This window comes from Rhinatrema bivittatum, chromosome 4 (genome assembly GCF_901001135.1).
Source record: "Rhinatrema bivittatum chromosome 4, aRhiBiv1.1, whole genome shotgun sequence".
Lineage (NCBI taxonomy): Eukaryota > Metazoa > Chordata > Amphibia > Gymnophiona > Rhinatrematidae > Rhinatrema > Rhinatrema bivittatum.
In genome coordinates, this window is record NC_042618.1 from 100068824 (window position 1) to 100096517 (window position 27694).

The following is a 27694-nucleotide window of genomic DNA, read 5'->3' on the forward strand; positions in this document are numbered from 1 at the left end:
ACAGAAACTTGACATTTTGGAGGTCTTGGTCCTTTGGTAGGCCTCAGTCCTTTCAAACTCGGCAGCCCAAGAGAGGGTCAGGCTCGGGTTCGAGTTCGTCCTGAAACTCCAATGACGTTTTACCGATCCACCCTTTAACGAGGAGATAGAGGGTTGACTGTCCCTATTCTACCAATGATGGGTCGAGATCACTTTGGACAAATGGTTACTGGAGGTCATACGAGAAGGATATGCGCTGGAATTTTAAGCACTCCTCTGGACATATTCATGATATCTCCTTGCCACTCCCAGCACAAGAAGCAAGCAGTGGAAACTGCCCTGTTAAGGCTCCTCAGGGTGAGGGCTATAATCCCAGTACTTGCGCCCCAAGAAAATACGGGCATTATTTCATCATACCCAAGAAGGAAGGCTCCTTTCACCCCATCCTGGACCTCAAAAGTGTCAACCGACATCTACAAGTGATTCATTTCTGCATGAAAACTCTATGCTCTGTGATAATGGCTGTATTATCAGGAGAGTTCTTAACCTCCCTGGACCTATCCGAGGCTTACCTACATATTCCAATCCAGCAAGAACATAGTTTCCTATGCTTTGCGGTACTGGGTCACATTATCAGTTCCGGGCACTGCCCTTTGGGCTGGCCACCACCCCCAGAACATTTTCCAAGATTATGGTGGTCGTAGCTGCAGTGTTGAGAGAGAAAAAAGGGAATCCTGGTGCACCTGTACTTGGATGACTGGTTGATCCGGGTAACGTCCATGGAAGAGAATCTCCAGGTAACCAACAGGGTAACCTCCTTGCTTCAGGAACTTGGTTGAGTCGTAAACCTGGACAAAAGCAGTCTCAAACCCTCCCAGTCCTTGGAATATCTGGGAGTTTGGTTCAACACCAAGCAGGGCAATGTCTTCCTCCCAATCACACGGATAAAGAAGTTGATGTCCCAAGTGCGTCTATTGATGAACAAGATATGCCCGACTGTGTGGAGCTGTCTTCAAGTCCTCTGTTTGATTGTGGCAACCCTGGAAGTAGTGCCGTGGGTGAGGGCACAAATGCTACCACTTTAACGCTCCCTGCTGTCATGTTGGAACCCGCTGTCTCAAGACTATTTATTTGATTCGCCTCCACTTACCGATGGAAGCTCTCGGCTCCAGTGGTGGTTGCAGGAAGCTCATCTGGGCGGGGCTGTACCCCTGTAACCTCCGAACTGGCTGGGCCTCACGGCAAATATGAGCCTCCGTGGCTGGGGAGCTCACTGACAAGAACTGATGACCCAGGGGTGTTGGACCAAGGAAGAGGCCCTCTGGAACATAAACCGCCTGGATGCCCGGGCAGTCAGATTTGCATGTCTGCAATTTAGCCGCATACTCCAGGGTTAAGCGGTCTGCGTAATGTAGGCTACCATTGTTGCGTAGTCGGACATCAACCACAAGGGTGGAACCAAAATCCAGCAAGTGTCACTGTTCTGTCCTCCTTGCCCAAAGTAGTCTCAGAGTTTAATTTGAATTAGACCATTTTGTTGCCATCCCCTATATAAGCACAAGGACGCAGAAGAATACCACCTCCTCTGCCATTTGAATGTCAGTAGGCTTTTGGTGGGGTATCTGGAAGTTTCACAACCGGTCCGAAAGACGGACTGCCTGTTTGCCCTTCACGGTGGAAGGAAGCAGGGTGAACCAGCTTTGTGGGCTATCATAGCTCGCTGGATTAAGGAGGTGGTCACAGGAGCCTATGTGGAGGCAGGAAAGCTATTATCCCTTCAGGTTAAAGCTCATTCCACTAGGGCTCAGGCAGTTTCATGGGCAGAAGCTAGACTGCTGTCTCCTGTCGTGACATCTGCCCAGCGGCAATGTGGTCTTCCTTGCACACCCTCTCCAGGTTTTATCAATTGGACGTTCAGGCCCGGGAGGACGCAGCCTTTGCAAGTGCAGTGTTTAACCAGATCGCGAGCAGCCTCCCCCCCCCCCCCCCCCCCCCCCCCCAAGCTCGGGAGTAGCTTTTGTACATCCCATTGATCCTAAGTCCATCTGGCTACATGCTAGGAAATGGAGAAATGATCATTTTGTTTTCCTTAGTGTAAACAGATGACTCAGCATCCTGCCCATGGCTGCTCAAGAGCAGTGCCAAGGATTTGCCCATGGAGTGGATATTGATTCCAAGAGATTACAGGTAAGCAGTCATCCAGTCCCTAGATCAGACCATCTATATTCTTACTGGGGTTCAGTGTTTGGTTGAGTACTGTTACGGTTATCCATTTTTAATCAAGCTTTTTTCGATAGTATGTCCATAGTGGCTTTTGAAGTGAATACTGAATGGCTGAGGTCACTGCAGGGGTGTATCTAGGGTGACAACAGCTTTGAAACCTGACTCCGTTTCCATCTGCTGGCAGGGGAGCATAAACCCATTGGTCCTGAGTCCATCTGTCTACACTAAGGAAAACTAAATTATCAGATAAGTAATTTCTCCATTATATGTTTGAGTTGCTGTAGTATGATTATTCTCATTTTATTTAGTATGCGAGGTCTCACAGTACAAATATTTGAATGTAAGAATCGTAAGAAAAAAGTAAAGTCCAGCTGTGAAACAGGTGATTTTGAAAAGAAGTGAGTCATTTTTTTGGTAGCATTGAAAATATTACTTTAGACAATTTTATTGGTAAATAGAGTACACTGTTGATAAAGGAAATACAAATTAGATGTGAATGTAACAAGTTCTATAGTATATCCAGAGTTTAATCAGAGAAAAGAGTTGAGGAGGATGAAGAATTATTTATTTATTTTATTTATTTAATGTCTCTTATATACCGATGTCCGTTTGCACATCGCATCGGTTCACAGTAAAACATGAACTTTATGGGCGAAGCCCTTACAAGGAACAGATAAATACAGTTAACTTTAGGGCATAGCCCTTAACAAAAACCAAGGAAGAAATACATTGGAGGGGGGTATTGATTTACATACTATAACCTATATATATGTATATATATATATATATATATATATATATATATATATATAAATAACTATAAACATAATATTATAACATTTCAAGGTACCAAAATCAGAGGCATTTCGTAATCCAATATTCAGGCCGAGTTCACAAGTGTGGATTGGGGTTATCCATTTCGGAAGGAGTTTATGTGATGGGGGGTGACGTAGGGTAGGCTTGCTGGAAGAGCCAGGTCTTTAGTTTTTTTTTTAAAGTGGGTGTATATGACTCCATGCGGATGTCATGAGGTAAGGAGTTCCAGATAGTGGGACCAGCTAGAGAGAAGGCTCTGCTTATGGTGGAGGAGAGTTTGAAAGCTTTAATGGGTTGGGAACGTAGGGTTCCTAGGAGAGCTGTGCGGGTGGGTCTGTTGGAGGTGCGAGGGGTGAGTGGAGGGTTGATCCAATTGAGATTGGAGTGTAGCAGACTTTTGTGGATGATGGAGAGTGCCTTATAAAGAATTCGGGAGTGTATAGGGAGCCAGTGTAGAGAGATGAGTATGGGGGTGATATGGTCCTTCTTTTTGGAGTTTGATAGAATACGAGCGGCAGCATTTTGTAAAAGTTGTAAAGGCTTGGTGTGTGAAGCGGGGATGCCAAGGAGAAGTGCGTTACAATAGTCTATTTTGGATAGAATAATAGACTGAAGTACAGTACGGAAATCCATGAAATGGAGAAGAGGTCTGAGTTTTTTTATTGTTTGAATTGAATTGGAGGAAAAAGTCATGTGATATTTCAAATATCATAATCTGCTTCAGTTAGTTATATCGGCAGCAGTGCCAGGAGGCAAACACTGTTAACACCAAGACTGAAAACTCTATAAACCGACCATTAGCACTTTTTTCAAGTGTGAAAGCGTTAACTGCTATGCAGGTGCCTTCCCCTCCATCTCCTGGCGGTGATCAATGAGTTGAGTTTTTTTTTGAAGATAAGGTTGCTAAAATTCAGTTTCTGTTTCATAATGATGATGCCTTGATCTCCATTACACAAACAGAAAGCTTGGAAGGAGATAAATGGGGTGGTGGTTGGAGAGTTTCACTGAGAAAACTTAGTAATTGGGAAAACTCAGATCCACCATTTCTATACTTGACCCTTGTCTGTTCAGCATTATAAAAAGTCTTTAAAAATGTAACTTAGATTATTACTTCAGTGGTAAATAAGGTCCTGGCTGAAAGGACTGCGTGGCATCAATTCAAGATAGCAAATGTTAGGCCAACACACAATTTTCGCCCTACCCCCAGATCTGATGTCAAGTTTGTCCTGTTTCAAATCTTCCAATATTAGGGAAAATTCTGGAGAAGTGTATTGTCCTGCAGTTAAGACAAGATTTTGGAGCACCATGTTATCTTAGATAAACAGCGGTATGGGTTTAGAAAGGGAAATAGCAGGAAGACCCTTCTACTCTCCTTGATGGATATGACTTTTATGGTGAGCTGGAACATGGCAGGTCAGTTATTTTGGTCCAATTAGATGTTGCTATGGCATTTGATACTGTAAATCATGAGATTATGGTATTTAGCGTAAATTGGATTGGGGGGGGGGGGGGTTCTGTCATAGTTTAGGTCTTTTCTGCAAGGTAGAAGACATGTACAATTAGGAGAAGATTATTCAGATTGGAAGAATTTCAGATGATGTCCCACAGGGCTTTTAGCCTACTATCCTTTTATTTAATACTAGCCGTTAAGCCCTTAACAACGGGCTACATTAAAATGGGGTTTTTTTCGGTCCATTTCCTCCCACCTCCCCCCCTCCTCTGTCATTCCCCCTCTCTCAGCTCATTCACAACCCCTTCGGATGGCACAAACTGAAGATCTCCAGGGGAGGTCCCTCCCTCCCTCGCACTTGCCGCTGCCGCTTCTCGCCGCCGCTACTGCTCCTCCCAGCGCCATTTTTGTTACAGGCAAGCTCTGACCGACGTGCTCGCCCACGCATGCGCGGTAGAGCTGCTCTCTACTGCGCATTTGCGGCACGTCGGTCAAGCTTCATTTATCTAGTAGATTTTTCAATCATTGTGCACAGTTTTTAACTTGCTAGGTTTGACTTATTTTATGCTGGTGTACAGTTCTATATTTCTTGTACTGCAGATGGAATTTTCCTAGTGTCATTTTTTTGAAAAATGTTTGCAGACTTAATAGCAATTGGCTGAAAATGAATGGCTTAGCTTTACATGTTGCCAAAATGGTCTTATTGTGGCTTGGGAAGAATTCACTACAGGGTACTTTAACAACTGTAATATTTGCAGAAACCCAAATACAGCTAGTTAGCGAAGCATGAAATTTGAGAGGAGTAATGGATTCCAGGTTAGTTTTCAAATCCCAGATTAAACAGGTGCCTTTGATAAGTCCTTTGAAGGATTTGGTAACTGAGGAATTATCTAGATCTTGGCTTACAGTCATTACTGTTTGGCAATTGGATAGCAACAGTTTGTACATAGGACTGCAGAAATGCCAGACCAGGGTGTTAGTTATAATACAGCATGCTGTAGCCAGATTGTCAGAAGTAAGGCATTGGGATCATATTACCCCTGTTACGTGACCTTCATTGACTTTCAATAAAGTGGAGGGTACAATTTAAAATGTGATAATAAACAAGTTGTTACATAATGAAACATCAAGTTAAAAATGCATATTATCAAATGGATGCTAATCAGAAATTCCTGCAATGCGAAATTATAAATTGCAAACAGGTGCAAGGGCTTTTTCCTACATTGCTCCCACAGTATGTATGGCATGTTCTTCCAGCAGAGTTGCAGAGTGAAAAAGATATTCAGAGTTTCAGGAAGCAAGAAAAGGCATTATATTTGTGAGATAATTTTGTGTTTTTATTTTAATATTTTTATTTTTAATGTTTTATTTATGATTGTGCAATGGACTTATATTGGAAGCTGTCGAATATAAAAACATTTTAAATAAATAAAACCCTGGTTATAGGTAAGCAGTTTTGATTTATTTGCATCGATGTTCAGTGGTCTGCAAGTCAGCTCTTTGAAACTCTCTTCTTTTAAGGCTTCCTGTACCCGGTGCCAGGTGTCCCCTTGCTTCATTTTCTAAACCTCAAGAAACCATTCCCTCTAAAGAAGCGATGCCAGAGGCCTTGGTAAGGATTTCAGTCATCTCTGTATGTGTTCCTTCCTGTGCACATGGGGAGCAACGCTGTAAGACTTGCTTAAACCCAGACACTATCATTTATTTTTTTATTTATATTCCATTTTTTCTGGTACTTCAAAACAAATTACATTCAAGTACTCTAGGTATTTCCCTATCCCTAGGATAGGAAAATTTGTACCTGAGGCACTAATAAAGTCATGATTACCTTTCTACTATTAAAAAAAAGATAAGCTTTTAAACTAAAATAAAATTTTACAACAGGAGAATGTTAATCTGGTGGCTAGTTGTTTTAACTTTTTTTTTTTAATCATTGTTTTCCTAAGTTATGAATTCATTGTCTTCGTAAGGTAAATCATAAAAGTTTGCAAATAAAACTTTAAATGACTTGGTGATGAGTATTTCTTAGGCTCACAATTCACAGTGGAGGATTGCAATTGTGAATCCTCCGTATGACTTGGGAGTTGTCGCTTGGCTGAGGTTTTTCATATGGCAATCAGATCTCTAATAAGATAAAAAGTGACAGCCCTTGATCTGATTGTCAGGTTTAGGAAGCAGTGTCATAGGACCAACCTATCCTGGTTGAACCCACCATCAATCAAGTTTTCAGGATACCCACAATGATTGTGCATGAGAGAAATGTGCATACATTGGAAATATTCATTATGGGGCAGATTTTTAAAAAGTGCACGCGCGTACTTTTGTTCGCGCAACCGGTGCAAACAAAAGTACGCCAGATTTTAAAAGAGGCACGCGTATCTTTTAAAATCTGGGGTTGGCGCGCGCAAGGCTGCACAAAATTGGCAGCCTGCGTGCGCCAAGCCGCACAGCCTGCCTCCGTTCCCTCCGAGGGAACTTTCTTTCCAGTGCCCCCCGGCCCTATTCCCCCCCCCCCCACCTTTATTTCAAAAGTTACGCCTGCCCGAGGCAAGTATAACTTGCGCGCGCCAACAGGCCATGTTCCGGTCCGGGGGCTGGGCCAGAGGCTGCGTCCATGCCCCCGTAACGCCCCTCTGATGACACGCTGGCCGCGACACGCGCCCCCCCCCCCAGGAAAGCCCCAGGACTTAGGTGCGTCTCGGGGCTTGTGCGCGCCACCAAGCCTATGCAACATGGGCTCGGTGCGCGCAGGAGGTGGAAGGGTCAGCTTTTCAGGGGTTACGCGCGTATCCCTTTGAAAATCTGCCCCTTTGGGTATCCTGAAAACTCAGCTGGCTGTGGTGTCACCAAGACAGGGTTGAGAAGCTTCATCCTAGGAGATACTGAGTTGGTTACAGTTTGTTTTCCATTTGTTAACTCGGAATACTGTCATAATATATGGATCATTTTATGCACATTTGCTTGTTGGACTATTGCTTGTCCCTGCCTCTGTGAATCCTTCATGTAGTGATTTTTGTGATTATCAGTGCAAAATGAATAAAGCTAATCAGTCATGGACTGTAAAACTTTCCCTGGCCTAATAAAAAGGATCCCACACTTTCCCTGATGTGTATGCAGTGAGAAGCAGTCCTATCCTGAAAGTCAGATCATGCTATTGTAAATTATTTTTCTGCTGCTTTCAGGATGATCTTGCCGGAATAGAACCTTTAAATGAAGAAGCAATTGTCACTGAACACAAGGATAAAACTTTGTTCCCTAACCCTGAAGACACATGTGACTTTATAAGGGCTGCACATGTGGTATCAACTCCCTTCCATGGTGTGACAACACAAGATGAGCCTGACCCAGATTCAGACAGCACCATAAAGGAGACTCAGAGACAGCCGCTCAGCGAGAGAACGCCTGATTGCAAGGAGCCTTCCTGTACTCAAGCTTTCAGTGTAAAAAAGCTGAGGTAATGAGAAATGGGACTTTTGGGTGTATAAAACTCTCTTCTCACCAGAAAACAGTCAGAACCTATTTGCTGTTCCCTCCACCTCCCTATTTTCTATTGTTGTCTTTGTCCCTAGGAAACTTTTAAGTACTTCGCTTATGAAATAAGGATTTTTTTTAAATCCAACTTCCAAGCACTCAATTCATTTGGCCATCTGAATATTTAATAAGTTTTAAACTTTCTAAAAAAAAAAAAAAAGGAATATAATCTGTACAACAATGAAAGGTGTAAAGTTGTGAAATACAACTTTATAGACTTGAAGTAAGCACTGTATAAATTGCAAGATGTATGGGGAGAGGAGTTTTGAAGATCTAAATCTGAAATGTATTGCTTTTGTAATGCAGTAAGTCAGCTTTTTATGGGTGTGATGACACTGAAGTCTTCTTTCAGGACTGTTCACATTCAACTGCATAAGGCTTAGGCCTGTAAGAGGCCTAGCATCTTAGGGTCGGTGGTCACCATAGTTTGAGAGGAATTCTGCTCCAATTCTGGCCAGTATGATTTAGTGAAACAAACGAGTTTACTGCAGAAATGATAACTATGTACAATAGGATATTTTAAAAGAAGCATTGAGGTTCTTAGCAGCCTGGGGTATGTAAAGTTACTTGAGAAATTCAGCGGGACTTACCGGGCTAAGTCTTTCACGGAGTATACTTTTTTTTAGAGCTATCCAGATAAATTTTACAGTTTTGGTTTTTTCTCCCTCTACAAGTCTTTACTTGAATAAGTTTGGCCAGGTTGTGATCAGTATTGGTACTATCCGACTAACTCTTAAGCACTGCTCTGAAATGCCACCCCCTTTCCCTGTTTTTACCCAGGTGAAATTTAGCCAGTGAGAGGTTTTGCCATATAACTGAAAAGTTACTCAGACAAATCCCTTTGAATATAGACTTCATTGTTTCTAGAAACTTATGTTTTCTATTTCTGTGCTGCTCTGCTTCCTTCTTTATTCCAGCCTTTGTTCTGATTATCATGGGATGTCTCTTTCTGTTTTTCCCCCATCCTTATCCTGTTTATAGATCATGTAATTTCACATTTTTGTGCAGGCAAAATTAGGATGCAGCCTGCTTGAAATTTTAGTTGCTCTTTGACCACTCGGTGTTGTCATAAGAGCAGTGCTGGGCGCTTTATTTTCCAGCTGCACAATCCCAATGGTACAATTGTAGCAAAGTTTGTAGCATAATACCAGAAACACTGTTACATGCTAAAGACTGTTTTTAAATGTAGTTCCTGAACATTCCCAGATCAGTCCAGATAAGTGGGTTTATGCACCCCCCTACCAGCAGATAGAAGCAGAGAACAAAACGTTGAGGCACTGTCTCCAGCGGATGGTAGAGGTGCATACCCTCAGTGCTGACTGATCAGGAGTTGGAGAGTTGGATCTGTTCCTCGAGGTGCCAGGTTCCTTAGCGGGCCATCCCTCGAGTTGAGCCAGGCGAACGGGGGTGTTGGATACCCCTGGCTGTTGCCCGCAGATTCCAGGCTCCCTCTTTGCGCCCCTGAGGGTGCCTGCCTGCCGCTGGCACCCTCAGGGAAGTATCCCCATTGGGGTTTTTCCTTGTTTTTTCATTTTTTCTAGTAAAGTTTGTTTCTCGAGGAAAAATAAAGCAGAGGGTTCCTTCTGTAGTTACTTACTGAGGGACAGCCAGGAGAGTTGGCCTGCGGTGCAGGACCGTGATGGTCAGCGGTTTACACTGCCATTTTTTTTTCTTTCAGGAGTGAAGAGCAGTGGTTGCTGAAGCTCTACAGGGGAGGAGGAACCTATTTGCTCTGGCGCACTAGGCTTCTCCCGCTTCAACACTGTGCAGGCCTTATCCCGGCCTCATGGTGCTGAAGGGACAGCGGGCCGGGGCTTTCCCGGGTTACTGCCACTTTTTTTTACAGTGCTCTGAAGTTTTTTCTCACGCACACATCTCCCACATTTGCCAGCCTTCCCATGCTCATTTTGTTGAGCAGTCTGTTTGGGCCACGTGGTGCAGCCTTGCTCACAGTGGGGGCAGTGCAACAGTGAGGATGTCTGAGAAACCGCATGTGGAGGCCTGTAGGGCCTGCGGGACCTGGGCAGCCCACCTTAACTCCCTTTCCCTTTGCACTGACTATGCTTTGGAGGGGAGGGATCCTCCGCTAAGGGTCTTAAAACCCAGAGTGCCTCCCGAGCCACTGGGGTGGGGAGGCCAAGGTGGGGACCTCTCCCCTTCCAATTCCTGTGGGGAATCGCTGTCAAGGGGTTCCAACGGACCGCAAGTCAGGTGACTCTCCATCTCTCTCCCCTGCTGCGCAGGTTTGTGAGAATGGTGTTGAGGAGGGAGAGGTCTCCGAGTCTAGCAGCCCTGAACTGGCTTCAGAGGGCTGTTCCGGGTTTTCTCCTGAATTCGTCCTGCTTTTGCATGAGGCCTTTCTGGCAGCCAAGCAGAGGCCCAAGGAGCCATCTTCAAGAGAGCTTGCGTGTCCTCTGGGGCATCCTCGGGCAGACTGGATGGATATCGCGAGTTGCGGGCTGCTTGTCTTGATCAAGACCCTAGGAATCTGGGGGACTCTGATGATCTGTTGGTGGAGGGGCAGCCTCTCTGGCTGCGGACCTCGCGGGAGACCCGGATGAGGACCAACCTCCCGAAGATGGCTGCAGAAGCGGCCGGAGTGGAGGGTTACGACCCTTGGGTGGTGCACTTGTTTAAGAGGAACTCCGGCCACTCATTCCTCAGGACTTGGAGGAATTAAGGGTTAAGCTGACTCAGGAGGAGTCTGATAGCGAGGGCGTTAACCCCGTACTGGATGGTTTGCAGGGTCCTCCCAGTGCCTTTCCTATTCCAAAGAAGATTCAGAAGCTCATTAGTCAGGAGTGGGACTCCCCAGAATTGGGCTTGAAGGTTGGAAGGGCCATAGCAAAGCTGTATCCCTTGCTAGAGGAGAACTTGGAGTGCCTTAAAACACCTAAGGTCGATGCCATGGTATCGGCTGTGACCAAGAATACTATGATTCCGGTGGCCAGGGCGGCGGCCCTCAAAGATGTCCAGGATCGTAAGCTGGAGGTCCAATTGAAGTGCATGTTCAAGGTCTCAGCACTTAGCCTCCGGGCAGCAGTGTGTGCTAGCTTGATGCAGCGTGCTTGCTTATGCTGGATTCAAAGACTGCAGGAGCAGGCGTTTCTGGGGGTACTGTCCCCCACACAGGCAGCCCATCTGGAGGCGGGGGTGGCCTATGTGACAGATGCTTTGTATGATCTGGTGCGCACTATGGCTAGGAGTATGGTCTCGATGGTGGTGGCTCGGCGCCTCTTGTGATTGCATAATTGGTCGGCGGACATGTGGTCTAAGACTCGGTTATGTAACCTTTCCTTCAAGGGCAAACTGCTCTTTCGGGAGGACCTAGACCAGCTCATGAAGTCTCTGGGTGAAACCAAGGGCAATAAACTTCCGGAGGCTAAGAAGATCATTAAGAAGAGTTTTCTCATTTGCTCTAGTTTTCGGGAGTCATGGAGGTTTCGGACCGTTAGAAGTTATTAGCAGCAGGACAGAAGTCATTGAATTGCCAGCAGGCCTTTCGGGAGCTCGGTCATTCCTCTAGAGGAGGCTCCAGTCAGGGGTCCAGAACAAGTAAGCCGGCCCAATGAAGCCAGGGGTGCCCACTCCTTGTTGGTTCCAGTTGCGGGCAGGTTGTCCTTGTTTTACAAGGAGTGGATCAAGATTACCTCCAATCGGTGGGTCCTGGAGGTGATAAGGGACGATTATGCCTTAGAATTTTCTCGCCTGCTCAGCGATGCTTTTCTTGAGTTGCGCTGTTCTTCTCAAAGCAAGTGCGATGCCATAGAAGAGACTCTGCACAAGCTGATAAGTTTGGAAGCCATCCTCCCAATTCCCCTGGACGAGCAGGGGTAGGGAAGGTATTCCATCTACTTTGTGGTGCCGAAGGAGGAGGGCACTTTCCATCCTATATTGGATTTGCAGAAGGTGAACTCGAACTTACAAGGGCCATGATTCTGGATGGAGACCCTGTGTACGGTGATTGCGGCAAAGGAGAGTTTCTGGCGTCCTTGGACCTCACCGAGGCTTATCTCCATATTCCTATCCGAAAAGAGCATCAAAAATTTCTGCAGTTCAAGGTGCTGAGACAGCATTTTCAGTTTCAGGCCCTTCCCTTCAATCTAGCCACTACCCCTCATACTTTCATGAAAGTGATGGTGGTTGGCTGCTGCCTTGAGGCAGGAGGGAGTGTTGGTTCACTCCTACCTGGACGACTGGCTCATCTGGGCGGAGGAGGATTGCGCTCATTCGGTGCAGCGTGTGAGGCAACTCCTGAGCTCACTGGGTTGGGTGATCAATATGACGAAGAGCCACCTGGTACCCCCCTCAATCTATGGAATACTTGGGGGCATGCTTCGATACCCAGCAGGGCAAGGTTTTTCTGACAGAAGGCAGAATGTCGAAATTGCAGGAGCAAGTTTCCCAGTTGCTGGATCTTCCAGTCCTGAAGGTCTGGGATTATCTGTAAGTGCTGGGGTCCATGGTGTCTATGTTGGATCTGGTTCCGTGGGCTTTTGCCCATATGCGCCCATTACAGAGATCATTGCTGTCTCGGTGGAATCCAACGTTCGAGGAGCATTATGTCCCCTTAACTTTTGAGACAGGAGGCCAAGACCAGCCTGGAGTGGTGGTTGTCTCAGACCAATCTGGGCAAGGGCATGCCTCTGAAAGTCCCGCATTGGGTGGTATTATCCACGGATGCCAGCCTCAAAAACTGGGGAGCAGCATGCATGGGGCACTCAGCCCAGGGGCTCTGGTCACTGGTGGAGAAGATCTGGTCAATCAATCGCTTGGAGACTAGAGCGGAGCACAGGGTCTTGGAGCACTTTCTGTCCCTGGTCTGGAATGGGATGGCTCGGGTGTTGTCAGATAATGCGGCAACGGTGGCATATATCAATCATCAAGGAGGTACAAGAAGCCTTGCTGTGGCTTCGGAGGCTCAGCTACTGTTTACATGGGCGGAGTGCCACCTCGAAGGGATCGCGGCATCTCATGTTGCGGGAGTGGACAATGAGCAGGTGGATTTTCTAAGTCAACAGCAACTGGACCTCGGGGAGTGGGAGCTGTCCCTGAAAGCCTGGAATCACATTTGTGCCAGATGGGTAGTTCCTCAGCTGGATCTCATGGCAACCAGGGCCAACTTGAAGACGTACAGGTTCTTCAGCTGCAGAAGAAAAATTGATTCGGTGGGCCTAGATTCTCTAGTGTGTCCCTGCTTGACGGGACTTATTCTGTATGTGTTTCCTCTGTGGCCACTCATAGGTGGAGTGCTTCGTCACTTAGGAACACATCCAGGGACAGTGGTTCTGGTCGTGCTGGAGTGGTTGTGTCGTCCGTGTTTCGTGGTCTTGGTGCATCTGGTGGTGGACGGTTCTCTTCAGCAGGCACACCTTCAGGGGTTACTGCGCCAGGGTCCTATATTTTCGGATTGGGAGGATCACTTTTGTCTTGCGGCTTGGCTTTTGAGAGGCGGCGACTGCGTATGAAAGGATATTCGGAGCCAGTTATTTCTACCCTTCTTCAGGCTAGAAGGCCTTCCACTTCCATGGCTTTTGTTAGAGAGTGGAAGCTTTTTGAATCCTGGTGTGGTCAACATAGGGTGAATCCTTAGTTTTTGGGTACTTGCCAGGTTCTTATGGCCTGGATTGGCCACTGTTGGAAACAGGATGCTGGGCTTGATGGACCCTTGGTCTGACCCAGTATGGCATTTTCTTATGTTCTTATGTCCTCTGCTGGCTTCTGTCCCGCAGATTTTGTCCTTTCTGTAATATGGACTGTCAAAGGACCTGGCTTATGGTCTGCTCCAAGTCTAGGTGCTGGGTTGTCTCGGGCAAGGTATGGGGCGGGTCCTTGGTGGCTCATCTGGATGTAATTCATTTCCTCAAGGGATTGAAGCATTTGAAGCCTCTGCTTTGCAAGGTCTGCCCAGACTGGAGTCTTAGCCTGGTCCTACGAGTTCTCAGTGAACCTCCCTTTCAGCCTTTGGGTAGGGCTTCCTTAAAAAGGATCTTACACTAAAGACAGTTTTTCTGGTTGCAATCTGCTTGGCCAGATGTATTTCAGAGCTTCAAGTTCTCTCCTGTTGCGACCCTTTCCTATGCATTTCCTCCGACAAAGTGTCTGAGTACGGTGCCTTCTTTTTTGCCAAAGGTGGTCTCTGCCTTCCATGTGAATCAGGTAGTGGAGTTGCCGGGGTTTCTGGAATGGTCCAGAGACTCTGCTTTGAATAGAGATCTTCACCTTTTGGATGTTTGACATGTGCTCTTGCGGACTTGAAAGTCACCAATTCTTTCAGAAGGTCGGACCATCTTTTTATAGTGTTTGGGGGAGTGAAGAAAGGAGTTAAGGCGTTGAAAGCTACTTTGGCCCGATAGTTGAAAGAGGCTATTTCTGCGGCCTATATTGCTAAGGGTTGTGTGGTCCCTAGTGGCCTTAAAGCACACTCAACTAGAGGACAGGTGGCTTCTTGGGCCGAGTATCAGTTGGTGTCTCTGCAGAAAATATGAAGGGCCACGGTGTGGTCCTCCCTGCATACTTGCACCAGGCATTACCATTTGGGTGCTGGAGGTTGCGGTTTTTGGTGAAAGTGTTTTTAGAGCGGGTCTTTCGGATTCCTGCCCAGTTTAGGGCTGCTTTGGTACATCCCAGTTGTCTGGACTGATCTGGGTATGTTCAGGTTAGGAAAATTGGTTCTTACCTGCTAATTTTCGTTCCTGTAATACCACAGATCAGAAAAAAATAAGAGATAGACCTGTCGCCTTAGGTTGAAGGAATTTTATTCACACAATACTTTAAAAAGACTGACCTTCCTGGTACTCTGATGTGCAGTATTGTTTTGATATTGCCGCTGCAACAGTTTTTTAGTTTTCCTAGTTGGCAGGGCGTGTTGGGGCCTTGCGGTTTGCATAAGTACTCCAGTTCAGGGGAGTCCAACCCCGGGGTTTTTCGTGTTCGCCCGTGGGGGAGAGAATTCTATATAATCTTGGCTTGGTACAGGTCAATACTGAGGGACTGCAGGTGGCACGCTCAGTTATGTAGCAGTGCCTCAAAGTTTTGTTCTCTGCCTCCATCTGCTGGTAGGGATGCATATACCCACTTGCATAGACTGATCTGTTGTATTACAGGACCAAAAATAAGGAGGTAAAAACCAATTTTCCTTTGCTTGTTATCTCTAGCAAGCAGTCTGTCTTCCTGTTTTCATATTTGGCTTTCACCTGCGTTTTGCACCTTCCAGTATTATTATTATTATTTTTTTTTTTTATTGCTTTCCCATGTGCTGGTGATCTTTTGGAGGAGAGAAAGTTTGTTCTGTTATGCTGTACATGCTAATTTTGCAGCATTCTTACTCGGTTTGAGGCACGGGCACCTGACCTGAAAAGCAGTGCTTTCTAAGTATGTGCTCTCATTGGGAATTCAGTGGGTAATACTCAATGAAGGAAATCTCCATTTGCTGTTTTGTGACTTAAAAAACCGTGTGTGTGTCTGTACAGCACTCCAGACTTGGCAATAAAGGCATCTTCAAAACCAAGGAAATACTGTTTTGTAGTTTGGAAAATGTTAATTTTTAAGTTGTTTTCAGCTTCCTAATTTAGGTTCTTCCTGCATCACCTCCTCAAAACTATCACCTCCTCAAAACTACCAGCCTTCAACCATGCATTGTATATAGCACTTAATTTGTATATTGTTTAACCGCTACTACTCTATCCTTTCTCTTCCTCCTTCTCCCAGTTCTGCTACCCCTGTTATATGTAACTGCACCTTCTGACACACAGTTCCAGTTTGATGTATATACTGCACCCCTGTTTTATGTAAACCAGCAAGATATGTTGTCATGATTGCCGGTATATAAAAAACCTTAAATAAATAAATAAATAAATCATTTCTGTATTTGCCACTTTCAGCCCGATACTGGAAATGAGTCAGGAAGGAACTCACTCCTCAGTCTCTTCGGGCTCCTCTGTCTCATCAGCTGTGAACACCCTCATCGAGGTCACGAAGATCCCTGGAGAAGTGATATCTGCTAGCAGAACATTGGCTGGAGTTGCTAACACAACTGGCATTAACGAGGACACAGCTGGTAAATACTGACTTATACTTTCTTCCAAAGTTTGCCTTTAAACCCATTCCGGTCCACCCTGAATATATTCGTCAGTTAGCCTATTGTATTGTGTTTTCTCGTCCTTAAAGGGGTTAAGCTGAGCTGTATCATGTTAACTTGGGGAGCGTAAGGAACAACTCTAATTTTAACACCTTTGCTATTTCTCTTGGCTCACAGGTATAGTGAAAAACATTTGAAAGTGCCATCTGAGATCTCATTTCTTGACTCGTATGAGATGATCACAAACTGCTATGTTCTCTTTCCACCCTTGTTCAAGACACAGTATCTTGTACCCCAAGAGGGGTGCCTGCAGAGTTCAATGTAGAGTGGATTTGAGTTCACATTCATAAGGGCCTTATCTGTGTGTGAAAAATTGTGGAACAGACTTCCCTATCCCATACAGTGGGATATCAAGTACCCCTCACCTGTGGGATGTCAGCAATTTGAGCAATCTGTATGGCTGAATAGCTCCTGGTACTTATAATCATTTGGAATCTGATTAATAACTGAAGCAGTGGGATGAGGTGTCTTTTTTGTCCTGTGGGTTCCCTATGATCAAGATTAGTTTCTTACTACTGAGGAAGAAACTCCCTCTGTATTGATGGTGATGCATCTGAAAAATTTTTTTTAAAGGACTGGTATGTACCAGTTAATGATCTATGCGGCTCAGATAGCCGGCTCTGCCCTGAAATGTATGCATCTTCCCCCCCCCCCCCCCCCCCCCCCCCCCCCCCCCCCCTTACTGTTCTTGTTACAAGGGGATTTCCTTTTATTTGTCCTGGTAGTTCCTCCTTCATCTTCCAGCTCTATCAGAACCACTATTGGGATCCTGGAATCATGTGCTTTCACTGGCAATTATCCAGAGATTTTCCCCTACTTTATTACAACCACCCTCTCTCTGCTCTAGTTTAGTCATTGCAGCAATGGCCCTGCAGCTAGGAGCAATGCACTAGGCCTTGGTACATGAGGTCTAAATCTTCATATTTTATTTTTTTTTTCATATTCTGCCTTTCATGATGGGTCAGGCACTTCAAAGCGGGATTACATTCAGATACAGTAGGTATTTCCCTTTCCCCAGATGGCTTACAATCTAAGAGGGTCATTTACTAAGGCTTTTCTCACATTCTCTTTCTATGGAGAAAATGCTTAGTAAAAAGACCCCTTAAGTTTGGTACCAGAGGCAACAGAGAGGGGGAAGTGACTTGCCCAAGATCACAGGAAGCATAGTCGGGGTTTGAACCTTGGCTTCTCCACGTCTGAGCCTGCTGTTCTAGTCACTGTGCTGCTACTCCACTTTGCGGCTTTTGTGCTTCCACTTCATCCTGTTGCACCAGTCCAGGGTAGTCCATTCTCTTGGATTTTGTTCCCCTACCAGCAGATGGAGGTGGAGCACTAAATTATTCTGTGACATCCCCACTACCTATAGGTGGTGCAGCACAGAGAAATCCAGTATTTTCTACCTCTAGCAGATGGTAGGACTCCTGGTAGTTCAGCAGGATTTTTTGGTTGCAAGGCACTGGTGTTGACCAGAAGAGTGAGCCCACTGGAGGGGTTCCCAGTCCCAGAAGGGACTTGGTTGACCCCTTGGCAGTGGGGTAGTCTCTTAATGATTAAAAAAAAAAAAAAAAAAAGTTAAACACGAGCACGTTTAAAGGGCAGAATGTTTGGAAGTAGCCTTACTTTACGTTTTCAGCTAGAGTGAGATTCCTCTCCCTCTCTCCACTTGTGGCCTGCCTGGGGCCTCTCTGCCTAAGAAAATGAGTCTGGATGTTGGGCACTGAAGGTTGAATTTTGGCTGATCAGTGGTGAGAGGACTTGAATGGCCTCACGGGATAAGTGCTTACTTTTTGTTCCTGCAGCTTGATTGCTGCCATGTTTTCCCTCTGATGAAGTGCTCTGATATGCTCAGCTTATGTAAGAGTGGAGAGGTTCCAGGAGAGAGCTCTAAAGTGGCTGGAGTTTCCGAAGCAGTGGTAAAGACATCGGGGACCGTTCTTGAGGAAATTGGTTGCCTGTTTTGGCAGGAACAACCACCATCTTGTCCATATCTCCTACAGAAATCCTGGACTCCTCGGCGTCCCACTACTTCCAATTTTGATTTGGACCTTCCTCAGTCTCTGGTCCCCACTGGAAGTCCTTCTACTCTGGCTCCTAGGTGTCTGGCAAAGGCAGTTGAGGATTTAGCCCTGAATTTTTTTCGTTCCCTTCACCAGGCATTTTGCATAATTCACAACCCAAGGGCTAAGTTCAAATCGCCTGCGGGAGGGACTATAGCCTCTTTGGGCCCTAGGGAGATGGCAGAGTCCCTCTCTGGAGACTAGGAGGATCCACAGGGGCTAGATTCTGTGAGCTCTCTGGAGGAGGGAGTACTGCCTCCTGAGAAGCAGGAGGATTCTTTAATTTACCTCTTTAGAAGGGACGAGATGGCTACTTACCTTGACCAGGTAATGACTTGTTTCCAGATTGAAGATTCTAAAGAGGCGTCTGCATGAGACCCCATTATCAAGGGAGCGCAGAAATCCACCATGGCCTTCATTTTGCATGCAGAAGTAGAGAAGATGATCCTGGCAGAATGGGAAGCTCCAGAGAGCTGAGGTGGTGCAATGATTGTTTTCAACTATGTTGGGTGGATGAACTGATTACAGCAGTCATCAGGCATGTTGCTATCCCTGTGGAGGGAAGTGCTTCATTCAAGGACCCTCCGGACAGGAAGACTGAATTTTCTCTCAACCATATTTTTACCTCTACTGTTTTAATGGTCCAGGTTTCTGTCTATGGCAGCCTTGTGTCTCGGGCTCTCTTGCACAAGCTTCAAAAATTCCTGGAGAGTGGAGAGGTAGTGAGAATGGAATTGGCAGCTGCCTTTTTAGCAGACGCCTTGTATTATGATCCAATGGTTTCTTCCAGTTCAATGTCTTCCGCAGTGGCAGCCAGAGGCTCCTTTGGCTTTGCATTTGGGAGGCTGATTCTTAGTCTAAGACTCACCTGGCAAACTCCCCTTTAAAGGCAGGAGCTTGCCAGGTGAGGATCTGGAATAATTTGTGAAGAATTTGGGGAACCTTAAGCCACAGAGGCTCCCTGAGGACAAGGGTCAATCTTTCTTTAAATCTGATCGAGGGCGTGGTCAGTCTCTGGATTCTAGGCAATTCAGGAAGTTCCTCTGGCTCACCGCAACTGAGGCTTTTACTCTCGATACTTCCTGGTCCTCAAGAAATAGGGGGCGGATAAATAGCTGATTCTAGTCCTGAGGGATCTAAGCAAATTTTTCTACTGGGAAAAGTTCAAAATGAATTCGCTGAGCACAATCTTACCATTCATCCAGCAAGGAGATTGGAAGTGCTCCCTCTATCTCAAGGATGCTTATGCTCACATTCCCATACACCCCTCCTTTTGGCGCTATCTATGTTTCCAAGTGGAATCCAGGCACTACAAGTACAAGGTACTTCCCTTTGGATTCTGTTGCTTCCCTAAGTCTTCACAAAATGCCTTGTAGGGTAGAGGCCCATCTGTGACGACAGAGCATTCACATCTTCCAGTATCTGGACAACTGGCTAACTGTGTATCCTCCAAGGGATGACGTGGAGCAAGCCTTGACATTGATGATAAAAATCCTTCAGACATCGGGGTATCTGATCAACTTTGAGAAATTGAATCGGGTCCCAACTCAGTGCTCTAGTTCATAGGAGCCATAATAAATTCAATGCAAGAGAGAGTATTTCTCCTACCAAACAGAGCAAGCTCCCTATCTGGACTGGCTAAGAACTTTAATTCCTCAGGTTTTTGTACAGCACACAAAATTCTGATTTGTTGAGTGACATACACATGCTGTTTTCAATGAGGTCTCTGGATTCATTGGCATTAACTATTCTAGCCTTTGTATCACTCCAGAGATGTGGCAAGAGATCTCTTGATGGCTCTGAATTGGCCAAGAAGACCATATTATGCAGATCTGGTGAGGTTGCAGATCAGTTCCCCTCTCCATCTGCTCATAAACCACTTTGTTGGCTTATGTTTGGGTCTTGCATCTTTTCATCTGTTTTGCCCTAGCATGTGGATATTCCAATTATTTTGTCCTTCCTCCAGAAGGGTTTGGACAAGGGGTTAGTTTTTTAATTCACTACGAGTTCAAATGGCAGCTATCTCCTGTTTCTGGGTTCTGATTCAAAGGGTCTCAATGGCTTCCCATGCAGATGTCTTGCTTCCTTTGCAGAGTTTTAATTCCCCATTGGGCTCTTAATCTAGCTGTTGGTACTCTGGTAGGCTCCCTCTTCAAGCCTCTTAACCATTCTTCTTTGAAGGATCTTTCCTTAAAGACTATTTTTCTAGTAGCCATATCATCAGCCAGATTTTTTTTCTGAATTAAAGGCCTTTTCTTGCAGAGATCCCTACCTGATGATCTCTGCCAAGTCAAGTTTTAATTTTGTCCAATACCATCCTTGTTACCCAAGGTCTTGTCGTCATTTCATTAAATCAAAATTTTTTCCTTCTAGGTTCTCAAAAAGGGAATGTCCATGGTGGGACAATTCACTCAGATTTTTGGATGTTTATCATTCTTTTCAGATGGCTGAAGGCATTAAATACTTGTAGGAAGTTCAGTAGGCTGTTTGTTTTTGTTCAATGGATATCATAAAGGGGAGTAAACTTCAAAATCCTGTTTGTCAAGATTGATTAAAATGACTATCTCAGCATATTCGTTGAAATGTGAGCAGGCTCAAGAAACTCTTCATGCTCCATTCTACAAGGGCTCAGACTTTCTCTTGGGTAGAGTCTTCAGCAGTTGCTTTGGAGGACATTTGTAGGATGGCCATCTGGTCTTCCTTACATTGATTTACTAAGTGTTATAGGCTAGATGTGCTAGTCATAGAGCCAAGCGTTCTTAGAGTAGGCCTATCTGTCTCCCATCTGTATTAGAATGGGCGTGGGTGCTATCTATATGTCTGGAATGGTCTAGCAGGATGATGAGGAAGGAGAAATTCTTATCTGTTAACTTCCTTTCCTTGAATCCTGCTAGACTAGTCCAGGACCTTCCCAGGAAGTCAGCGGCTGAAATTTCACTTGTTCCTATAGCGAGTCTCTTGGGTCTTTCAGAAAGTTTCGGTTTCTGTGGAGAGAGCCCAAGGAGACTATTTAAAATTTATTTTCTGCTTATAAAAGATCTGTCTTTTACTTTCTGGATTCTATCTTCTCCTCTATCGTGGAAAAAACAAAGGAGATCGGTGTATCGAAAGAACTTTTATTAGAACTTGCCCGACTCTGGCTGAGTTTCGCTCACACAGGAGCTGCCTCAGGGGCTACTGTATGGATGAACTCTTAAATAAAATGCTTCAGTGCAAAATCAACATAATATGCACATAAAGATTCTTAACTCTGTCCATTTCAGTCAATCCTGCAGATATGCCTTTATCAAGGTTTCAAAACAACTCTAGTTGTGCTAACTGACCATATTCAAATTGTGTGATGCTGTGTTAAAGTCAAAATAAAAAACACCTCATCTGAGTCTGACCAATCTCTGTAACATCTGGCAGGGAACTGCAGCGCATTATAAAATTTAAGCCAACTGAAGCCTTTCCCTCTGAGAGCGGCACCAGTAGGTGCAGGGCTGAAGGACTGAACCCGGAAGAGGGCGATTCGATGCTGGCCCCTCCCCTGACGTCATCGGGGAGTGACTGCTGTGCTATTTAAATCATAGCACAGCCGCACGCCAAAGGGGTGCGCCCCTGGGAGAGAATTTGCTAAAGAAAGTTTTACATCGAACTAGATGGGGGAAAAAGAGAAAAATGAAGATCACAGCATCTATACCGGTGGTGAAAGAAGTGAGAGGGCCCTATGGTCTATCATCTAGTAAGAAGGGTGAGTCACACCTCAAGAGAGGCTATCCCCGATATATCTTTTTCGTCAGGGGGCTTCCGTGAGGCCTGCCCAGAGCCATATATCCAACGTGGCCTCTGGAAGTGATGGGGTTAGTGGAGCTACAACTACCCCCAATCTGTTGGATTTAACATATTCTGACGACAGAGGGAATAAATTAATGGATCAGGTTACAGCCGTAAGAGAAGTGGGTGAAAGCAACAGGGCAATGTGTGAAAGTAACCCTCTTCCTGAATTAGAACTAGAAATGACTGAAACTAAAAATATTACCTTGGTTGATGTGTGGAGAGATGTAATGAATATGGAAAGGAGATTGATCCAATCCATGTCTCAATCCACAAACTTTGTTTCTGAAACAAAGATAACACTAGAAAACCATGGAAAGCAACTAGAGCAACTATTTTATTTATTTATGCAACTTTTCTATACCGTTATACAGAAAACCAAGTCTCTATCTCTACGGTTTACATATTAATAATAAAACAAAAAAAATAAAAGATTAGAATAAAAATTACATAAAACCATTCAATACAAATAAAATCCAGCTAAAAATATCTAAATTCATTACTTTAAAAAGAGACAGTAAATGAAACAATAAAAGCAAAGTCATTATTAACTCTGATAGTTAACCTGCATCTTGTGAATTAATCCCATAAGCTTGCTGAAAACACCAGGTCTTTAAGTCCTTTTTAAATGTTCTCAGATTGGATTGAATTCTCAAATTTTGTGGCAAAGCATTCCATAGTTTTGGTCCTGCGATTGATATCGCATGGTCTCTGACCTCGCTAAGATGTGCGGATCTAACCATAGGAATTGTAAGCAAGCCTTTGTTGACAGATCTTAACTCTGAAGTCTGATGGTCAAATTTAACCAGTTGGTTTTTTCACCATATAGAATTTTGAGTATAAACCATAACATTTTGTTTTATTCTAAATTCTACCGGTAACCAGTGAAGGCTTTGCAAGACTGGGGTAATGTGCTCTCTTTTTCTAGTGTTCGTTAAAACCCGGGCTGCGGCATTCTGTAATATCTGCAAAGGCTGAATAGTTTTGGGAAGGCCTAACAAGGTGGAATTACAATAATCGATTCCTGTAAACAACATTAGTCATCAAATTCAGCTGCTGCTATGCAAATTACTTCTTTGCAGACAACAGGATCTGTGTTCATAAAGGACACTAGAAAGCCGTGAAAATGTTATGAGAAAAAAGAATTTGTGTGTATTGAATTTTCCTGTCACTAGGTTATTGTCCGCACAGGAGTTATTCAAAAAGTACGTGAAAGAAATTGTGTATTTCAGATGCATTGCTTATTTCAAATCTGTATTATGTTTCAAATTTAAAGAAAACTATTACTGTAACTGAGGGGGGGTATGGATGTTCTATTACCTGAGAGCCCCAATTTAACATCTTTTTTGGAGGCTTCAGACTTGATCCACCTTGATAGTGAACCTGGAAGATATAATGGTGCAAATTGACAAACTAAAGAGTATCAAATCCCCTGGACTGGATGGTGTATATCCTAGAGTGCTGTAAGAAAGGAAAATTAGTTTGTACCTGCTAATTTTCATTCCTAGAATACTACAGATCAGTGCAGATAAGTGGGTTTTGCATCCCTACCAGCAGATGGAGGCAGAGAATAAAAACTTTTCAGGCACTGCTACTTAACTGAGAGTGCCACCTGCAGTCCCTTCAGTATTGACCTGTACCCAAGACAAGATGTCTACTCCCAAAACCCAAATAATTTTCTATCTGGGGTGAGCAGAGAATCAAAGTTGGAGCTCTCCTACAAACCTGGGACCCCCAACCTCCAGAGTAATGAAAAAATTCCAACCCAGATGATGTGGTTAGTGTAGATGGGTTCAAAAAAGGTTTGGATAAGTTCTTGAAGGAGAAGTCATTAACTGCTATTATTCAAGATGACTTAAAGAATGACCTCTGCTATTGCTGGCATCAATAGCATGGGATCTTCTTGATGTTTGGGTACTTGCCAGGTTCTTGTGGTCTAGTTTGGCCTCTGTTGGAAATAGGATGCTGGGCTTGATGGACCCTTGGTCTGACCCAGCATAGCAATTTCTTATGTTCTTAACTATATACAATGTTTGCCACAAAAAAAAACAAACCCCAAACCAAAACTGCATTATCAGCATCCGGAAGTGGAAAAAGTCTTTTGAAATATAAGGGGACAGGCTTCTGGACTGATGTGTGGTATTCCCGGAACAAAAATTAGCTGGTAATAACCAATTTTCCTTTCCTGTTCATACCCTAGATCAGTCCAGACAAGAGGGATATACCCAAGCCCCTCTACACTGGGCGAGAACCCAAAAGACCATGTCTCCTCCCGACAAATCTCCTGTGGAGAAACCAGCTGACACCACCCAGGAGTCTGCCTGCGCCCTAGTAGAATGCTCCCGCAGCCCCTCTGAAACCATTTGACCCTTACAAAAATAGGCTGACAATTGCTTCCTTCAACCATTGTGCAATCGTGCTCTTAGCAACTTTTTACATTCCTTCTTTGCTCCACTGAATAAAAGATGATCCGACCTCCAAAAGTCATTAGTGACCTTAAGATATGACAGCACAGCTTGACGAACATCCAATAAGTGAAGTTCCTTCACATACGGCATATCTGACGTAAGGTTTGGAAAAGCCAGCAACTCCACTGACTGGTTGAGATGAAACAAAGACCCGACCTTGGTCAAAAAAGAAGGAACTGTACGCAACGGAACCCCTTCATCCGAAAACCATAGAAAAGGCTCCCTGCACAACAAGGTTTGAAGTTCTGAAATCCACTTAGCCGTACAAATCGCCACCAAAAAGGCGGTTTTCAAGGTGAGGGCCTTCAAACGCCCTTCTCAATTGTTCAAAAGGAAGTCCACAAAGCACTCGAAGAACCAGATTTAAGGTTCAGTGATGGACTCATCCTAGGAACCGGTGGATGCAAGTGCTTTGCCCCCTTAAGAAAATATACGATGTCCGGATGAGATGCCAATGGCCTCCTCTGAAGCTTCCCTCGAAAACAACCCAAGGCTGCTACCTGTGCTTGAGTGAATTATAGGCCAAACCCTTTGCTAAGCCGTCCTGCAAAAACACCAAGACCTGGGAAATGACCTGTAAAAGATCAGGGGGGCATGGACCCACACCATGACGCTAACACTTTCCATGCTCTGATATACGCCAGAGAAGTGGATGACCACCTAGCCTGAAGCAAAGAAGCAATCACTGGCTCTGTATATTCTTTCAAGTGAAAATGTCGCCTCTCAAAAGCCAGGCAGCTAGACAAAAGCGATCTGCCTGCTCCAAAAAGATGGGCCCCTGGTGTAGCAACATCTACAGGTACCCTAATCAGATGGGACTGTCTATTGCCAGCTGAACCAGATATGCAGATATGCCAAAACCTACCAACATAAATCTCTCAGTCTGAGCTTTCTCCTCAGCAGGTCCACCTCTATGGAACTCTATCCCACCTGACTTGAGACAAGAACCCTGCACACTAACATTTAGGAAAAGACTAAAAACTTGGCTTTTTAAAAAAGCATTCCCAGGCCTAGATTAAAATCTCCACCCAACAGCACAAACTCTTACTCAAAAACTGGATTGAAAAAAGAAACCACCAATCTCACACTCATACTCAGCTCCATATTATCATGCTACACAACTGTTTCATATAGATTCATTCTTGCTATACAACTATGCAATTGTTGGCAATGTAAAGATTTCACTGTTCAGTTATATCCCCCCTTTTCCAGATCAAAGTTAACTCCCCCTGTTTTATTGTAACTTTCTCACTTCCAATCTATTGTTTACTGTGTTTGAAGTTTGAATTTGGAATATTGATTACCATGTTACCCTCTGCTTTACACAAATTGTTAATTGTAAACCGGGTTGATGTGATTCTTGTCATGAAATTCGGTATAACAAAAATAATAACTAAATAAATAATGTATGGTGTGTCCACTCTGGTGCCACAAGAATCGCTCCTCTTGGATGTTGCTTAATGCAACGTAACACTCTGCCTACGAGAGGCCACAAGGGAAATATGTATAGCAGAAATATCGTTGGCCAAGGTTGAACCAGAGCATCTATTCCTTTAGAGCCAAACTCTCTCCTGTGGCTGAAAAACCTGTCTGCCTTGGGATTTCCTAGAGATGCCATGAGATCGAACTGGGGCTTGCCCCACCTGTCCCGAATGAGGGTAGAGGCCTCTGCTGACAACTCCCATTCCCCCGGATCCAGCTATTGCCTGCTGAAATAATCTGCTTGCACCTTGTCAACTCCAGCCATGTGAGATGCTGCTAGCACTACTAGATGTTTCTCTGCCCAGACAAAGAGCTCCTGGACCTCCTGAGATACTAGTCGACTCTTCGTTCCACTTTGATGATTGATGTATGCCATTGTTGTCGCATTGTCTGAGAACACTCGTCCCACACGCCCCTGAATCTGCAGAAGAAATGTAAGTAAAGCTCTACGAACCGCCTTTGTTTCCAATCGGTAGATTGATCAGGACACTTCCACTGATCTTGAGTTGTCTGACCTTGACACACCACTCCCCAACCACTGAGGCTGGCATTTGTTGTCATACCACTTGGTCCTGGACCTCCAGGTCCACTCCTTTCTCCAAACGGGGATGAGACAGCCACCATGAGAGATTGGATCTGGTATGCATCTGAAGTGGTAAAGGAAGCTGAAACTCTTCCAACAACGGATTCCAATAGGACAAAAGTGCTGTCTGTAGAGGCTGCATGTGAGCAAATGCCCATGGGATCATCTAGAGTGTAGATGCCATAGAACGCAGAACCTGCAAATAATCCCAGACTCTGGGTACCGAAATTCGCAGCAGACAAAGCACTTGAGCCTGCAACTTGACCACCCTCTTGGAGCTTAGAAACACCTTGCCTAAGCAGATATCAAATTGTGCCCCCAGATACTCCAATAACTGGGATGGCTCCAGGTGCTTTGTTAGATTTATCACCCAACTCAGGGACCTCAAGTGCTCCATGATGCATTGGATTGAACTCTATCTCTGACTTCGGCTGGCTGAGCCAATTGTCCAAGTATGGATGTACCATACTTGCTGTAGTTACTTGCTGTAGTTACACGTTGTTAGGTTCCATATTAGGAGCTACCACCCAGGAAAAAGATCTAGGCATCATAGTGGATAATACTTTAAAATCATCGGCTCAGTGTGCTGCAGCAGTCAAAAAAGCAAACAATGTTAGGAATTATTAGGAAGGGAATGGTTAATAAAACAGAAAATGTAATAATGCCTCTATATCGCTCCATGGTGGGACCGCACCTTGAATACTGTGTACAATTCTGGTCGCCACATCTCAAAAAAGATATAGTTGCGATGGAGAAGGTACAGAGAAGGGCAAAAAAAATGATAAAGGGGATGGAACAGCTCCCCTATGAGGAAAGGCTGAAGAGGTTAGGGCTGTTCAGCTTGAAGAAGAGAGGGCTGAGGGGGGATATGATAGAAGTCTTTAAGATCATGAAAGGTCTTGAACGAGTAGATGTGACTCGGTTATTTACACTTTCGAATAATAGAAGGACTAGGGGGCATTCCATGAAGTTAGCAAGTAGCACATGTAAGACTAATCGGAGAAAGTTCTTTTTCACTCAACGCACAATAAAGCTCTGGAATTTGTTGCCAGAGGATGTGGTTAGTGCATTTAGTGTAGCTGGGTTCAATGGCTTGATGGACCCTTGGTCTGACCCAGCATGGCAGTTTATGTTCTTACCAGTATCCCT

General features: G+C 44.8%; 1 protein-coding gene across 1 annotated transcript in view; it reads left to right on the forward strand.

Annotated features, from left to right (window-relative positions):
• Positions 1-27694, forward strand: part of BUB1B (BUB1 mitotic checkpoint serine/threonine kinase B) — a 148267-nt gene that overhangs the window by 89874 nt on the left and 30699 nt on the right. Inside the window, exons 15-17 of the mRNA XM_029598511.1 lie at positions 5990-6080; positions 7651-7922; positions 15883-16058. Of these exons, the coding sequence (XP_029454371.1) occupies positions 5990-6080; positions 7651-7922; positions 15883-16058 (539 nt within the window). The remainder of the gene's footprint in view (positions 1-5989; positions 6081-7650; positions 7923-15882; positions 16059-27694) is intronic.